The sequence below is a fragment of the Anabrus simplex genome, chromosome 2 (assembly GCF_040414725.1).
Source record: "Anabrus simplex isolate iqAnaSimp1 chromosome 2, ASM4041472v1, whole genome shotgun sequence".
Lineage (NCBI taxonomy): Eukaryota > Metazoa > Arthropoda > Insecta > Orthoptera > Tettigoniidae > Anabrus > Anabrus simplex.
The window spans coordinates 973,522,111-973,541,048 of NC_090266.1; the positions used below are offsets into that span (position 1 = coordinate 973,522,111).

At 38.8% G+C, this 18,938-nt stretch overlaps 1 protein-coding gene across 2 annotated transcripts in view; it reads left to right on the top strand.

Moving 5' to 3' along the window:
- The window catches only part of Xbp1 (X box binding protein 1), a 38,615-nt gene extending 20,997 nt beyond the window's left edge, over positions 1 to 17,618 (top strand). For both annotated transcript variants that reach the window (XM_067141770.2, XM_067141772.2), the window contains exons 2-4: positions 3,351 to 3,447; positions 8,054 to 8,400; positions 17,377 to 17,618. In XM_067141770.2, coding sequence (XP_066997871.2) covers positions 3,351 to 3,447; positions 8,054 to 8,400; positions 17,377 to 17,485 — 553 coding nt within the window. In that variant the 3' untranslated portion in view covers positions 17,486 to 17,618. The remainder of the gene's footprint in view (positions 1 to 3,350; positions 3,448 to 8,053; positions 8,401 to 17,376) is intronic.
- The last annotated feature ends 1,320 nt before the right edge of the window (positions 17,619 to 18,938 follow it).

The window sequence follows — 18,938 nt, forward strand, 5'->3', positions numbered from 1 at the left end:
CTGACGGTACTTTAAAGTACCATCTCATATTTCATGGCTTTGGAATTATTCAGTAAATCCTATCCTTGTATTTTCCTCATGTTCTTTCAAGTAACTAATTCTTGAAACAGAGATATTTCATTTTTGAGGTTGGTATTGATGACAAACGCGGGAGATCGTTTTATTCTTAGGAGTGTAGTCATAATGTTACCACTGTAAAGAAAGGACATTTTGATTGATTATTTCTTAGCTCCTATTGTTACATTCGACCTGCAAGTGATCTTAGTACATGTAAGTATGCTTCTGTAATATACCGAGCTCGATAGCTGCAGTCGCTTAAGTGCGGCCAGTATCCAGTATTCGGGAGATATTAGGTTCGAATCCCACTGTCGGCAGCCCTGAAAATGGTTTTCCGTGGTTTCCCATTTTCACACCAGGCAAATGCTGGGGCTGTACCTTAATTAAGGCCATGGCCGCTTCCTTCCCACTCCTAACCCCTTCCTGTCCCACCGTCGCCATAAGACATATCTGTATCGGTGCAACGTAAAGCAACTAGCAAAAGAAAAAAAAGAAAAAAAAAGCTTCTGTAATACAATAAAATACTCAAATTGATGAAATTTGCAATTGGTGTGGACCGTCAGGCCATATGGAGGGTCTCATGTTAGTCACATCCAAAACCGAAAGTAATGCTTTCCTTCGATGGACATCAGTGTTTCTCTATGGAAAGACAGTAAAGGTGTGTGCTTAGCATCTAATTTCCATGGAACAGAAGCCACAACTGTTTCTAGGAAACAGAAGGATGGAAGTAATGTTACTGTTGATTGCCCGGTTGTTGTGCAAGACTACAATGCACACATGGGTGGAGTGGACCATGCTGACAGACTTCGAGGCGTATTTGGTTTAGACCGTCGATCCATAAATGGTGGCAGAGATTATTTTGGGGAATGATTGAGATAGCATTTGTCAGTGCCTACATCATATACTGTAATCTGCATGAAAAACTCCCTCTAATGGCATTCTGGCGTAATGTGGTCCTAGGACTGATGAACCAGAAAGAAATTCCTCTTCCAGGAAAACTTTCACGTGATATGAGGTCACCAAAGTCACCAGAGCAAACTTGTCTACCAAAAAGGAGGAAAACAGAATATTCTGTGCCCAGTGATGTCAGACTAAGTAATCGTGGAAATCATTTTGTTGTTTTTGTAAAAAACCGTGGTCGATGTGAGGTGTGTTCGAGAAAGAAGGTGCAGTCAAGACCGCATTCAAAGTGTAGTGTTTTTCTTTGCTGCAATGAAAAAAAAAAAAACTGCTTTGCAGAGTATCATAATGTGTCAGCTGTATAGGATGTATGCAAGATGTTCTACATATGAACAATAATATTACGAAACTTCACTCTTATTACACATATTTGCTTTAAATTTTGCTTTTACATTTTTGTAATAGTTTTAGGTATGAAAAACATGTTCTACTAATATTTCGAGACAATAAATGTTATATAATTCCAAAATGTGAACATTCTTATCTACCCAGATATGAAGCCTCCTATATGCCTGACGGTACTTAAAAGTACCAGGCCCCAAAAACATACCAAAGTTAAAATTATGATTTGAAAGTATTAGCATTTACTATTTGAACATTAGAATGAGGTGAAAAAATCAAGTATACTTATTATTTTTCACTATTCAGGCAACAAAGGGCTAAGATAAAACTGCTCCAAATATGCAAATGCATAATTACTTCTAACAAAAATTGTTACAATACCACTTTAATCCTCCTAGTCAATAATACTATAGAATTTTACGTCCAATTAAGACAAAACTTTACATATAAATAGACTTGTTTCGACCCGGCATTGGGTCATTCTCAGTAAGACATGTAAATTGAATTAACCCTCTACTGCATACTGTTGCCGTTAGGCAACAAATAACTTTTCACCCGTATGGATGGATAAATATTGTAGACAGAGTTAGTTTTACGGCACACCTTCAACTGTACAGTCAATTAAAGACAAATACCAATGATGCCTTGTTTTTTTTTACATAAGACAAAACAGCCCTATAACCAAAGGTACTTCTTCCACCCTGTCAACATCCACGCGTACCAACCACCGTTTATTTTACGTGGGCCCAACCCATCACATTACCACAGGCTTCATGAGTACCTCTGGCTCAACTTCAAAGACATTACTGACCTAGGGTCGTGCAGTATGTACCCATGAGCAGTAGGCAGTAATGTTCGGTCTCTGAATGTTAAAAGCTTAGCGTAAAATCGTGAAAAATCGTATGTATATCCCATTATAACAATCCACATCACATATGAGTGTTAGGCTATCAGCCCCAGTTTTGAATTGCTGGTACATATAAAACACTGAACGTATGTTGAACATTAAAGCTTGAAAATATCTTTACCAAATGAAAACGAAAAATAATTCATGCAGTAGAGGGTTAAAAAACATAGGAAACACTTAAAATGAAATGTTAAGTTTTTTAAAAACATGATGAAAGTTAAAAAACTGTGAAATGATGATCTTTCAAATAGTCATGTGCTGGAGGTCTTTCTATTTCATTGTCTTGTTGTCCTTTGATATGTTCTGACATGGGCTGATTCTGGTGAGCATATATATATGGACCACTTAGAACACACAAACTTCATAGATAAGATCAAAGCTATAAAATACTGGATACGTTACATTGACGATGTGTTAGCCATCATAGATATCATTAATGAAGGAAAGGAAATTATGGAATTACTCAATAGTTTAGATCAGAATATGAAATTCACTATGGAAATGGAGAACAATAACTCGTTTAATTATTTAGACATAACACTATCACGTCAAAAGAATAACAACCTGGCATTTAACATTTACTGGAAACCAACTTACACTGCTAACACCATTAAACAAAATTCATTACATCCTGAAACTCACAAAAAAGTTGTCTACAATAGCATGTTAGAAAGAGCTTTAAAAATCCTGCTCTAAAAGAAAAATATTTTCAAATTTTTCTATTTTTTCTACTTTGATAATTTCACAGAGCGAGTTGCCCATGCGGTTAGGAGCGCGCAGCTGAGAGCTTGCATTCGGGAGAGTGGGTTCCAACCCCAGTGTCGGCAGCCCAGAAGATGGTTTTCAGTCACACCAGGCAAATGCTTGCTGCGGCTGTACCTTAAGTCCACAGCCGCTTTCTTCCCACTCCTTGCCCTTCTCTGTCCCATTGTCACCATAAGACCTATATGTCGGCGTGACGTAAAGCAACTTAATTGAAAACTTATTCCAAAGTTCACTCAGAAATTTTAGTGAACGTTTGTTGTAATAGTTTTTCTTTATTTTCTTTAAAAACTGTTACTGATATATTGTTTTTAATTTCCAGGAAACTGAAAAATAGAATGGCAGCCCAGAATTCTAGAGATCGAAAAAAAGCCAAAATGGATGAACTAGAATGTGAAGTGAAAGAACTCAGGAAGAAGGTTTGTTGAAAATTACTCTTCAGAATAATCTGCTGATAATACCTGCGAGTTGAAAATTTCATTTGCGTCTATTGACTTTTCAGTCTTCCACCTTCTGAAGCACACTAGTTAAGGCAGAACAAATTAAGAACCAATACTTAAAACCATCTTATGAAAATTAACTATCTTGGGCATATGGTGTAACAGTGTGTGTTCAGTTTAACATGAACTGCTTAATGTACCCACTGCTTATTATAGTATCCTTGTAATTTATACAGTAGAAGTCTGATATAGCGAGTACGGCATATAACGAGAACCCCGTTATAACGACAATGTTTGCCGGTCCCTTCAAAATTCCTATATTAGACTGTGTATTATCCTTTGGTTACAGCGAGAGAACTATCACTGACGCATCCGTTATTACGAGCAATTTTTTTCCATTACCGATATTTATGCATCTCGGCCATTATGTTGCATGTGATCGATCTCCTTCGGTATAGTTTCCTCGCTGTGTCCACTAGCGAGTTCTCTCGTCGACATTCGAAGGCGATGTCGGAGTCGATTAGTAGAACTTGTCAACTGCTGTTCCATAAAGAAAATTCAAAATGAAAGAGGACTTTTTGCATAATGTGTCCGATAAGTTAACTCGTTAAAAATAAAGGCTGAGGAAACAATCGCTTAATTTTAATGCTAAATACTGCTATTAATTAAGGATGAAATACACCTCAAGATATGGCAGCGTGCATAATTGATTTCAGAGGTTAGTTTCTGTTTTCTCGCGTCTGTTTAATTAACTTACCCAATGGCTTGTTCTAGTCCGCATCTTGTGAAAGAGGTTGAAAGCTGCTCATATCGCCTTCACTGTCATCCGCGCTATCACTAACGCTGTCTCCGTCACTGTCACTATCGTCCTCCAGATTAATGATTATGCTGTCTGATACTTCATCCATTATGTGATCGCTCGCAATGTACTTATTCTCAGTGTCGATTACGTGCCTACATCGACTCGACCATTCTTCTGCCCCAATTGACACAATTCCTTCCATCAGCAATGTTCTTGCATCATCGAGTCTGAAAGTAACATTCTTTTGTGCTACATAATCTTTAACTTGAGCCCAAATCATTTCGATTGGGTTCAAGTCTGGATGGTATGGTGGTAGACGCAAAATCGTATGCCCATATGTAGCAAGTTGTCTGTCGATTTGATATGACTTATAGCTTGATTTATGGGATTTAATCAAAGCGTACAGTTGGGGTTTTATCATCTCTGTAGAAAACGGAATACCCTTATCAGTCAACCAATCCTGCATAACTGTTTTTCTGGATGATGATGTGGGTGCACGCTCACATTGGACATTATGGTACGAGGCATTATCAATCACGACTACAGAGTTGGGTGGCAAATTAGGAATTAATTTCTCTGTCAGATATTTCTCGTAGTTTCTATAGTTCATCTCATCGTGATAATCCCCTGTTGTTTGGTTGGATTTGAAAACCAACAAAGCATTTGGAATGAAACTTGCATCTGAACCGGCATGTACCACTATTAATCGTTGCCCTTTCGAGATAGGTGACTTCAGTCCATGAAGAGTACCGTCACTCCAAGCACTTGACTTGGTGTGCGAACTATGCAAATATGTCTCATCAGTGTAAACGATAGGCCTACCCTCTTGTCGGTACCGCTTTATGCTTTGTATGTACTGCACACGTAGGAGCCTTATGTCAGGCTTCTCCATAAGTATTCTACGCATGTCTTCTGTCTTTCTCCATCGAAAACCTAGGCCTCGAACTATCTTGCTTAGTGTTCTTACGCAACGTTTAAACTGTATATCCTCTACCAGTTTCTTACGGATCTTTTCAAGCGTTGGTCTCTTGCCTTCGGTATTGTGAAAATTGTGAATCGTGCGCCTGACCGCGCATTTCTCAAAATCGTCTAATTCACCCTTCTTGACAGACTTCGGTCTTCTCTTTCCAGGCGTTGAAAATGAATCCACTTCACCCCTTTCGATCTTCTTTGCGTCTCGTATTACATTCCGCACGGACCTTTCCGACACACCCGTAGCTTCGGCCACTTTCTTTTGAATAGCACATAAGTTTCCAGTGGGGTGGGTTTCGTTTTTCATGAATTTATACACATTATAAATAACTTCTCTAGTTTGACTGTGTAAAGTTTTAGCACTCCCTAATTTAGAATGAAACGGGGGCATCGCTACGTACACTGAATATAATACAACAAATTCACTTTCAGCTATGAAATATAAATAAAATATTAATAATACAAGCACACGCTTCTTGCTTCTTTTCAATACACGCTTGATAAAGAGCTGTACACTGTGCCTCTCAGTGAGCGGTTGAGTAACAATGAGCCCGGTAATCAGCATTCGGGCGACACACAGGAGCCCCGCAACGAGCTTAAACTTCGCCAACAGATGTTGGTCTCCGCGCACGTTGGAATTTCAGCAAGCTCTTGTTGCGCTTAGTATAACTCGTTAAAAATAAAGGCTGAAGTAATAAGTTTCTTCATTTTAATGTTATATGCTGAAATTAAGTAAGAATGTGATACACCTTGATGTGGCAGAGTACATCACTGATTTCAGAGGATAGTTTATATTTTATAGTTAAATTTCGGAATGGCTCTTCCCATGTAAATTTTAGCAAGGAGGTTATAATTTCTCTACATGCATTTGAAATGTGTTTCACGATACACATAGGTGCGGTTAGGTTAGGTGACGCCGTTTGAAGAAGAAAACGGAAATGTTTGCCACAGAAGCCTCTGGAGTGATACCGTATTTCTCCGAATCCAAGACGACAATTTTTTTTCCTCAGAATATCATGTGAAATATCAAGGGTCGTCTTTTGCATTCACGGCCTTGGCAACTACCGTAGTAACCATGGTGCTTTCCCTCCGCACGTGCACACAAAACTCGTTGATAATGACAGTCTCTTTATTATACATCGCTAGCCCGCGGTGACCGGTTGTTCATTGCCTATGAGTAACGTCGCTGGATCTCGGGAAATAGTGAAGAGAGAATGACGTTATATTAGCCTCTTTACACAATCGTTTCTCAAATCTGTAGAATGGCATAAAAAAATTGCGGGCCTTCGACTTCTTAGAAAGGCCGTGGCTACTCAGTAGCAGAGTTATAATGCGTTCACTGTACCTAATGCTTGGTAAAATTAAGTTTTAGAGATAGCAGGAATATTTTTGTGATGGATCGTCGTATTGTAAAGATACGTGGAACACGTATTGCCTGCAAATTTTCAATGGGTGCTCGTCGATATTATGATGACAATTTTAAGTTAATGGTTATTTAACACTCGTAAATGTAGAATAATCGTGCAGCCAAAAGAAAATACGGCGTAGGCCTAACTAAAGCCAATATTCGGCGTTAGCGTGAAGACAAGGATAGCTTAAAAAAGCGTATTGGACAAAAAATGCATTTGTGGTCCGCAACATGGACACTTTAAAAGAAGTAGCAGATGAAGTTGTATGTGCACAAAATACGCAACGGCGGAATTGCCTTACCGTTGCGCAATCAACTCGTTCGTTGACCTTCAACGTCCGCGATTAGGCCTATACATCGCTAACTGCTGAAGTTGGCCGAAGCCGGCAAGCGAGACGTGCGTGTAGCGGCAGCCAGTTATATTTGACGCTGAGTGAAAGTAACAGTTTTATAGTAAGTAAGAATATTTTCCTGATGAATCGTCGTATTATAGACACGCATGAAATAGGTAATGCCGGCAAATTTTCAAGGGGTTCTCTTCGATATTATGATGCCAATTATAAGTTATGGTTATTAAATCTGCTGAAATAGAGAATAATTGTGCAGCCGAAAAGTAATACGCCCTAACTAAAGCCAATGTTCGGTGTCTAAAAATAGTCTAAAATGTGTACTGTAAGAGGCATATGATTTTACAAAGCACTTACTGCTGTAAATTTTTTGAAGGAAAAGGTGGGGGCGTCTTGGATTCGGAGAAATACGGTACTGTAATTTTTAGAATGAAATTAAACATACTTTCACGTAATATCAGATTTCGAAAAATAACAAACAAGTAAGCCGTAGAGTGGATGTTATCTGCAAAAATGCAAGTTTTGTGCAAGCTGACTATCGTTTCATACTGATTTTAATGTGTATGAGGGTTTCGCCGACTTTTTACAAAAAATCGGATATAACGACAATCCGTTATAGCGAGTAAATTTTTCGCTGTTATGAATTCTCACTATGACGGACTTCTACTGTATTCATATACTTTTTTCCATGTCTATTACCTACAGTTTTACATTTCAGTGTAAACATTGTAAATAAACATTTTGGGTTCAAACTCCACTGACTATGTTGAATTTGTTCTCATAATGATGGCTGGAATGGTTTTTTTTAAATCTCTGAATTCCTTTCTCAATTGCATTTAAACATTTTAAGCTATGGGGGCAGGTCTCTTGACTCGGTATATTCCTGTGTCTTGACACTGACTGGGGTTTTCTCTCTCTCTTTTGTTTACTAGCTTTTTTATATTGAACTGTAATTAAAGGTGGCTTATCAGCTATCTTAAATTACTGTACTTAGTGTACAGTAAGTTGTTTGTAGGGACTGCTTCTGATATGTTATGGTGATTGCTTCCTTTTCAGAATGCAGTGTTATTGAAACAATGTGAAAATCTACAATCTGAGAAACAACAGTTGGTGGAGGAGAATTTAGAATTGCGAAGGAAGTTGGCAGATAATCAGACCTGTAGTGTCGGCTGCAATCCTTGCGTTGCGGGACCTGCTGTGTCCAACACTGACCCTCAGCTGCAGGGACAGGGGTTGCAACTGGCATTGGGTCTGGTGATGATGGTTCTTGTCTCCCTTCGCTTTCGGACTTACTTGGAGAATTGGAGGGTGATGAATGCATTGCTCAACTCAGTGAGCTTGCAGACAGTTGGCTTCGGGAAGCTGCTGATGAGTTGGCTGGTGAGCAACGCAGGAAAGGAAAGGTGAATACTACTTTGTAAACTTAATTTTATAGACCTGTTAAACAGTGTTGAATTCCTTAATTCTGTAATGGAGTTTTGAGCTAGATAATTCATCTAGACTTCATAGACACCACAAGAAGTTGGTTCAGACAGGTATCTTGCCTGTATGTGACCATTCTTACACATACAGAAGCAGTCAACTACTAGTGTGATTAAGATGGATTCATTCATTTAATGCAACATTAACCGTAATTTAAGCCATTAGAAGTAATGATGCTGTGAGCTCGCATCCAGGAGATGGTGGGTTCGAATCCCATTGTCGGCGGCCCTGCATATGGTTTTCCGTGGTTTCCCATTTTCACACCCAGCAAATGCTGATAAGACTTATCTGTGTCGGTGCGACGTATAACAAATAGCAAAGAAAGTAATGGTGCTTGCAGTAATAGTATCCTAATTCCCTCACTTTTTCTCCTTCAGCTTAATCTCATCACTATCATCACTACAGGGTCTGCTTGATGAACCTTAAATCTGCATTGTCACATTTTGGTGTCCTACTGATCTTTCATCTGGTGGTGTCTTTACACAGATGAGCAACTGCATTTCATAGGTGTGGATGGAGTGTCCAACACTAATTACAGTTTAGAATTGTAGCATAGCTATTTTCATTAGATAGTATCTTGCCTTTTCTGTTTGCAAATAGTGGTGGTGGTGGTGATTTATCTATACATATTTAGTATAACTACACATTTCTGTAGTTATCCTGTTATTCATAGTATTTCAAAATTAGCATGCATCCAAGCAGAATAATTGTAGTGTAGTTTATTTTATCAGTTTCTTGCTTATAATATTGGCATGATATAATAGACCTGATTGATGATTGGTAAAACTACTAGAATGCAAAAAATGAGGGCAAAAATGAATACAGGCAATTAAAGAATGAAGTACAGTAGTTAGAAAGTGCAAGGATGTTGAAGGTGGTATGGTCCTAAGAAAGGTAGATGCTGCATACAGGGAAATCAAGGAAACCTTTAGAGAAAGGAAAACTGGGTGTACGAATATTAAGAGCTCAGATGGAAAACCACTTCTAGGGAAAGAAAAGGCAGAAGGATGGCAGGAACATATCCAACAGTTGTATCAAGATAGACGTAGATGATATGGTTCTGGAACAAGAAGACGCAGAATCTGACAGAGCTTTGAGAGATCTTAATAGGAATAAGGCATCTGGAATTGACATTCCCTCTGAATTACTGACTGCCGTAGAAGAAACCACCATGGTGAGGTTAATCCATTTAGTGTGTAAGATGTATGAGACGGGAGAAGTTCCGTCAGATTTTTGGCAGAATGTTGTTATACTTATTCCCAAAAAAGCCGATGCTGATGGTGTAAAAACTACCCCACCGTTAGTTTAGTATCTACCGCCTGCAAAATTTTAACACGTAGGCCCTATTATATACAGATTCAGAGCACAAAAAAATTAACTAGGATGCTCAGTTTACTAAACAACACGGTACCGAGCTCGATAGCTGCAGTCGCGTAAGTGAAGCCAGTATTCGGGATATAGTAGGTTCGAGCCCCACTGTCGGCAGCCCTGAAGATCGTTTTTCGTGGTTTCTCCGTTTTCACACCAGGCAAATGCTGGGGCTGTACATTAAGGCGACGGCCTCTTCCTTCTCACTCCTAACCCTCTCCTGTCCCATCGTTGCCATAAGACCTATCTGTGTTGGTGCGACGTAAAGCAACTTGCAAAAAAAAACCCACCACATTAGGGAAGGTCAGGCTAAAAATAAGCACAAAGAAAACGAAAATTATAATGGTCATTCAAAAGAAGGCTGAATTGAAAACGGACATTAAATTAGGCTGTGCGAAAATAGATCAGGTTAAAGAATTTTATCTGGGTAGTGTTATTACCATAGTGTCCACATTCTGGAAAGTCAGGGGAAAAAGATTTGGTCAGGGAAAGTCCCAGGGAATAGACAAAAAATCTGGAAAGTCAGGGAAATCTTCCCGAATGATGGATTGGAGGGGATAATTTTAGGCTTTAGTTTGTTGTTCTGCGTACAATTCACAACTTGTCATACGTTTACGAGAAACACTCATTATTTACAAAGGCGATGGCTGTATCATTCAAAACGGGAAGCAACACTCAAAATAATTATCCACTTGGAGATACCGTAAATAAGCAAACAAACAAACGGTATAACTGAGAACAGAGCACTAGGTTACTTGCTGCCTCACGTCATAAGATTATTATTATTATTATTATTATTATTATTATTATTATTATTATTATTATTATTATTAATCTTTAGCTTTTATAGGAAGCCAGTACCAAATGCCAAGAAGGATGCCATGGTGTGTGCATTGTGAAGCATATTTGTAAATAAGTTTTGTAAGTGTGGAAAACAACTGAAAACATTATTGGGTTAGTTTCCGTGTGTTATATTGTAGGTGTGTATTGGTGTTATTCAGAGGTTCTGGCTTTGTATCTACAAAGTCAAGGCAAACAATGTGTGCTTACTACTGTGCTGGTTTTTTAACTTCTGATAAAGTTGACAATAACAATATTTTGTTAATTAATTTCAGTCCAAGTTCAAAAAAAAATGTGATAATACGGAAAATCAAGTATGGAACGTAAATAATACATTTGCCATGCATAAATTTTGCTTAGTTTAGAAGCTACGGTATTTCATTTCAACATTTAAAAAGCATTCTTAATGTATATATAAAATATTCTTTATTTTAAAATATTAATTTTCTTCAAACCGCCTCCGGTTACATCTCGTAAGAAAAAGGGTTATTTTCTCAAGATTTTGAAAAAAGAATCGTGAAGAAACCTTTATTACCGACTGTTATAGGTTTCTAAAATGAGATGTAAGAATATGCCTCGAACGCCTTGGTCTTTTTTGCCATACCACATGCTAAACAGCTGGTCTTCTTAGGTGTGCCCTCCTTGAATATACCCATTCCTAAAAGGGTTAATATTCATTTACTTCTGTCATTTGGTACAGATTTTTCTTTCCAAATAATTTAAGTAGCCTATAAAGCCATTATAGGCCAACGGATCCGGCTGCTTTTATAATTTTGACACAAGCACTTTCATTTGTTTAATAGCAGTTTTCACCTCTTCCCTTGTGATCTCTCTTGTATTGTCCCCTCACACTACCTGCATTATCTCATCTACACTCCTTCTCACATTCAGTTCATGATTGTAATCCTCCAGTCTTACTCAGAAATGATGGCTTCGATTGTTGGCTTGTTAGAGGAGTAGGGATGGTTTGTTTGACCCTTTCAATCCGGCGTAGCAAGTACGGTAGTGTGATCCTCTGGACGCAAGCAGCGAGTGGCTCATCGAGCCCGCTGTACGGGATACTTGTTATGCTCCGCTATCCAGTCCGAATACGGCTCACGACATGAGGGAACAGGAAGAGGTTAGGTGTGTTCTGTTTTTAATGCGGAACTCCACCTCAAGCCACCTTCTGAAAAATGTATCTATTAGTCTCCTCACACAGAAGAGTTATGGATACTTGCATTAAACAGCTGAAAGAAACTTAACATGCTAGCATTGTCCACTAAATTATTCCGTCCGGAATTAGCTGCATTGAAATTGTTTCTTTGGATTCAGGTTCTTCTTTTTCCTATTTAGTTTTCTGCTTGGTAGTTCAGGCACCTTGTCTTTATCTTCAGTTGATTCGTCGAAGTAGGCCGACCTTTTAGATCGATCCTGGCTCAGTTCGGTGGTATTTGAAGGTGCTCAAATACGACAGCCTCGTGTCGGTAGATTTACTGGCACGTAAAAGAACTCCTTGCGGGACTAAATTCCGGCACCTCAGCATCTCCAAAGACCGTAAAAGCAGTTAGTGGGACGTAAAGCAAATAACATTATTATTGTTATCTTTTAGATCGAATCAGTAACTGAAGTAGAAAACTTGCCTGAAGTAGGTGTGATTGAAGTCGTTCCGTCGCCAGAATCAGATGATAAATCTCTTATAGTCATCTTCAGTCACTACACAATGTGAGGGCAAGAGCTTCCTCTGCAGTATATCTTTCCTCCGTCATCAGACGTTTCACAATTTAAAAGCAATTAGAGGCTAAATCGAGAAGCGAAAGCATGTCAGCACAAGGGATCAACTAGGCGTGAAGTGAGTAGCATACCGGACACATTCCTTTAGTCTTCGAACTGGTTACTCCTGTCATCTGGTGACCCTAGCCATAACTATAGACTCCCAAGTCAGCCACGAGACATCCAAGGCCGCACTTCCGCAGCAGTCTATCGTAGCAAGACGGAAAACAGTCATAAAACACGAGACTTCTACAGCAGTCGTCCGGCTATGAGGCACAGCTCCAGTACGACTACTACAGCAGTCCACCGGGTGCGCGGCACAGCTCCCTCCCGACTGCTAGAGCAGTCGACCGGAGTGAAAGGGTTAAATAGTGAAGGCTGAATAGTAAAAGTGTTTTATTTTTAACCATTATAATTTGATTTTTTCCCTGTATTGACTTAAATCTAATTCGCCACTGAATGACTCTCGGTGGTGTATTAATAAATCTCGCCAATCGTGTTCATACAGGTCACCACTTCTCACAGGTGAAAAATTGCTGAAGATTTAGAATAGCATTCCTGAGATGCTTCCTGAGAGTGGAAGATTTGGCAAATAATAGTTGTTAGTGCCTCAGACAGATTTTATGATCATATTGATGATTCACCAGGTGAGTTGGCCATGCAGTTAGGCGCGCGCAGCTGTGAGCTTGCATACGGGAGATAGTATGTTTGAGCTCCACTGTCAGTAGCCCTGAAGATAGTTTTCTGTGGTTTCCCATTTCCACACTATGCAAATGCTGGGGCTGTACCTTAGAGCCACAGCTGATTCCTTCCTATTCCTAGGCCCTTCCCATCCCATCATCGCCATAAGACCTACCTGTGTCAGTGCGACGTAAAGAAAGTTACTTACTGATGATTCAGACAATAACAGTTCAGTGAAATGAGAAAGTTTCCTTGTTGATGTCAGTGCAAAGTCAAGAAATGTATCGAGTGATAGCACTATAGCACGCAGAGTGCATGGCCCTTATTAGTTGGGGTATTTATTTTGAAGCCTTTAAAGAAATACACAGAAGCAGAAGAGCAATGTATTCTTGGAAATACTTCTTGAAGTCTCGGTTTCAAACATTTGCATTTACTGCATTACTTAAAAGTATGGGGTGCTCTACGAACCAGAAGCATCGAGTTAGACGGGTTGGATTGTAACAACTGATGTTTTCACCTCGGTGAAACTTGGGAATAGGCTGAAAGATGTCTTTTCACTGAACCATACAGAAAGGGATAGTCAGATCCTATGTAGAAAGACAGGAAAACATAACAGCAGAAACACTACCAGTATCAGTTCAGTGTCGGAAGAGGGATAAATAGAAAGTAACCGTAAAGGGACGTTGACAATCTCCACATCTACATACACTGCTATCTACAGATAAATTGGCTCTCTCGTTGATAAATTTTTTTTTAAAAACCCATGGCGAAACAGCTTATAGGGCCATTGCCGACCAAGCGACCACTGCTCAGCCCGAAGGCCTGCAGATTGAGGTGTCACGTGGTCAACAAGACGAGTCCTCTTGGCCATTATTCTTGGCTTTCTAGACTGGCACATCATTCCCAGTTCTAAGTCCACAACGAGCAAAATTCCTGATATTGTGAAAGGCATGAAAACTCCTGCATATGTTCATTCTTGTAAAGAAAGTGAAGGGGAACAACCCTGTCCTTATATACAGAATGTTTGTTTCCACAACTGACTGGAGAGGAAAGGACAGCTGGGTATTTTCAACAAGATGGGGCTGTGGATCATAATAAGTCACAGTAATCTTTTCAGGGAATGAGTAATTAGTACAGGTTTATGGCCAGCCCACAGTCCTTATTTAATGCCCTGCAACTTTTATTTCTTGGGTGATTTACAGGTTAAGGTATATAAAAGTAATGCACACAGTAGAACAACTCAGATTTGATCCGTAGTGAAATTTTCAAAATTCCTGCGGCTGAGTTGCAAAGGGTAAATAGTAACATTATTTCATGGTACAACACGTGTGCAGGGTGATCGGAGCATTTCCATTATATGCTGTTTTGTAGTTAATAGCTTGTCATTTTATTCTGAATTTCATTATTCCATAGCAGTTGATATTACTATGGGAAGGCATGCTACTGCTGTCAGCTGCAGTCATTGGGAAGTCTGCACTCATCTTCTGCCAACAAGCTGTAGGAATCTATGGATACACTGTGAAATATATCTGAAGTACTTATAATGTTTATAATTAAAAATTCAACAGTGGCTCTAAGCAAAATGAAACATTCTGAAGAAACCATTCAAGAATATGAAATATATGAAAGCCAAATAAGTGAATTTGTATAGATGGAATTGCTCGTTTAATGCAGCTTCCATAAATAAATCACTTCATGTGTTGCAATTTTTCAATAAGATCACTTTACAGCCCTGCTCATGTAATAGGATAACATTTGGAACAAGATATATTCATCATTATGATTTCCTTTTATCCAGCTGTAGCTGGGTAAGGGCAAATATGGCTCCTCTCCACTTTCTTCAGTCTTTCCACCACTCCTCCTCCAACACTGTGTCCCAGTCCAGGTTTCTTTCTATAATACTGCATTGGATTGTGTCCTTCCATCTCAATCTTGGTCATCCATGGCCTCGCCTTCCTTGCATTTGAATTTCCATCACCTTTTTAAGCATTCTTTCATCACTCATTCGCTTTATGTGCCCAAACCATTTTAGTTGGCTCTTCTCTATTCTATCGTTCATTTTTTCCACTCCAATTTCTTCCAGGATTTTCTCGTTCCTTCTTTTCTCTTCTGCTCTTCTGTATCATACTCCTCATGAACTTCATTTCGGCTGCCTGTACTAGACTCTAATCCTTCTTTGTCATTGTCCAAGTTTCTGCTCCGTAAGTTGTTATGGGTGCGTAATACATCCTGTACTTGGTTTCCTTTGCTTCCGTTGGCACATCTTTGTCCCATAACATGTTTCTTACACTATGATAGAAACAGCTTCCAGCTTGAATCCTCTTACTATCTCAGCATCCAGTCGAACATTCTCAATTAATTTACTCCCCAGGTATTTGAATGTCTCCACTACTTCCAGGGGCTTGTCTGCAAGTCTCATCTGACCTTTTCCTTCTTTCTGCCCTCTAGTCATAAGAGTTTCTCTTTTCTACACTTATTTTCAATCCACATTCTTCGATCTTCCCATTCACCACATCCAACTGTTCTTGAACCTTCATGTCTTCTTCTCCTCAAATCATATCATCTGCAAATAACATGATGTTCACTTCTCTTTCTCCATATGTAGCTTTTGCTTTTCTCATGATGTCATCCATTACTATTGTAAACAGAATTGGCGATAGGAAACTTCCCCTGTCTCAGCCCACTAGTAATTTTGAACAAACTTGTCCTGCCAACTTGTGTTTGCATGCAACTACAACATTCCTTATACATTGCCATGATCATTTTTTAATCCCTGTCCAAAACTTTAGTCCTGGGGATACTGTCATATGCCTTTTCAATATCAATGAATGTCATCACCATGTCATTCCCATACTCCCATTGCTTTTCCATTGGTTGTCTCATAATGAAAATGGGCTCTATTGTTGACCTTCCACTTCTGAAACCAAACAGATTTTTCTGTATCTGATTTTCAACCCTCAACTTTACCCTACTTTCCAGTATCCTCTCCATTATCGTAACAACATGGGCTATCAGAGTAATTCCCCTGTAGTTCTTCAATACTTTCTTATCACCTTTCTTGAAAATTGGGAGATATTGGGTATGAAAAATTAGTAAATTATGATGGAGGGTATTAGTTGATCGTTTGCTTTCCATCAAGGCCTCACTGGTAAGAATCCCAGCCATTCAGTGTTTGGATTCCTGAAATTGAAGAGTTGTGTTCCAATGGTATCAGTTCCACATATTTTGGTAAAACATATAAAAATCACAAACTATATACCCAATCATTCTGAAATGATTTGTGAGGTTATAAGAAGTATGTGTCACAGAAAAAAAAAAAAAAAACTCTGAGAGATGGTTATTTCTGTAATTACCTTTTTAGAGTACAGTGCTGGGAAAGTTTGTATCTTTTTTGAAATTTCTGCTTCAGTTCCTTTAAAAGTTTTTTCATTAACAACCCAGTGAACTAGCCCATTAACGTGTTCACCAACATGAATATCGGAACATTTAATCCTCCCTCCCTCTTCTTGCAACCCGAGTGGATCAGATGGTTGAATGCTGGTTTTCAGATTTCAAGTTCACAGGTTGAAGTTGGCAAAATCCAGTGATATTTTGAAGTGCACAAATACACTAGGCTTGTTAAATTTGCTGGCACATAAAAGAACTTGAATAGTTAGTGGGATATGAAACTAACAGCATAACCTTCTGACTAAACTTCTCCAAATTCACCTCCCTTCTTCTGTTCTGCTGTTTATGGAATCCTGAAACATCCCAGCATGTTAATTAAAGCCATCTTAACAGAGTACAAATCGTTAATGCCAGAGATGTGGAAGGCAAGGACTTTCACTGTCCATAATCTAGGCATTAAGCTAGACTGAATGGTTGGTTCTGTTTCTAATCACCTTTACTGTGAGAAATTAATATCATGTGCATTTCTGCTGTAGACTGAATTTACCCAAGGCCATGTGCCTCGTCAGAAGTAGAAGTTTCACTTTTAAATTTCTTTGCTTCCTCATATGGCAATTGAACCTACTTCCTTCTTAGTGAACAAAGTCTGCTTTTGATAAATCAGTTAGACAGCCCCTTTATAATGGTTAAGACCCTGGTTTTTACCTTTAGAGAGCTATTTATTATAAAATGGCCTCTGAAATGTAGTGCAAGTAAAAGTGGTGATTTAGTTTCAAATGCTTTCCTTAGTAAAATGTACCTATAGTAATAGAAGTGAGTAACATGCATTGTTTGTAGGTATTTTACCATGTGGTGTTTTCTTCTTCCAGGCTTCCATGGGATGCCGAGAAGGAAGTTCTGTTGAAATGGTGGGGCCGTCACCAGAGAACTTGGAATCCAGTAGAGGATTGTTTGCAGACTCAAGAAACAGTCCAGTGATATGCGACCCTAAGCTATCAGAATCTATTTCATCAGATTCTGGAAGCTCTGTTAAGTGCTTGACCAGCAAATCAGAGCTAGTAAATGTTCACTCACCAGAGACTGTGTATGGAACATATGATGAAACTACCCAGACTATTACCATACTAATTCCTAGTGAGGATGGGATATGTCTTGATGAGGCAGTTCAGGAAGTTACTACGAGTGACAGTGATTCTGTATTATTAGGATGTAAAGAAGAAATATCTGACGAATCTTCACTCTTCCCTGCATCAGTTCCGGAAAAAGTAGGCCGTAGTATATCGTCTGTAGAGGTCGAAGCTCCTCACTCAGACTCAGGGTATGAATCTCTTGATTCCCCTCAGAGTGATTTATCAGCAAATGATGATCTGTCTAATTTATGGAATGAGTGTTTCTCGGAGCTTTTCCCCAGCCTAGCGTGATGCACTGCTGTAAACTTTCTGTGGGGAAATTAGTGATGTATTTGTATTGGAAAGGAACAAGTTAGTGTCAAATCAAGTCGTGTGTATGGAGAGAGAGAGAGAGAGATTGGAACTAGGAACACAATGACAGGTCATTGTGTTGCTTTCTTGCCACACTGACCTGCATGTGTTTCTATTCCGCTATGTATAGGACTTCATAGTTATTTGTGCTTCATATAAGATCTCGTATTCTTAGGACAAATGATCTTGTTATTATTTAAACTTCAGAATTCTTAGTCATTGTATTATATGTACAGTATGAAGGTCATTTGTTCTGTTCATTGCATTTGTAATGAGGCTTGCAGGGGGGGGAACTCAATATTGATTTGAAACTGCATGGTTTGGCAGGGATATGGCAAATGATGTTTGTGTAATAGATTATATTTTAATGTAACACACTCTTGAAACAGTTCTTATAGATTTGCATTCTTTTGTCTGTTAGTAGCTGAAATTCAGTGGATTAAATAGAAAATTTCATGGTGGTTTTACTTATGTATAGTTTTTGGCAGTTGTCTTGCTCAGACTAAATGTTCCATTCATAGGCTGTTGGGAGGCCTAGGTATCTCTTAATCTCTTATTTGCTTGGTTAGGACTCTTCAATTTACTTCCTGATGGTAGAATCTTTTTTCTACCAGTTGCCAGTGTGCTAGTAACACTGGGCAGGTATTACACATCTTTTACAATAATTTCGCTTGGTATTGATCCTGTATTGATAAATTGACTAAAACAGTACTTTGCCATTATAAAAACCCTGCATTCATTGTTTACAGCATATGTTATGAGGCATTCTGTAAAAAATCAATTTTGTTTTTCTTACATGTAATATCCTACCTATGTATATGCTTATGTGTTGGGGTGGTCTTTATTTGGGTTCCCCCACCCATCCCACCTGGTTATGACAGCAGTAGTCCTAGGACACAGAATGTTTCTTTGGAATAATATGGGATACTGAAATTAGGTTATTACATGCT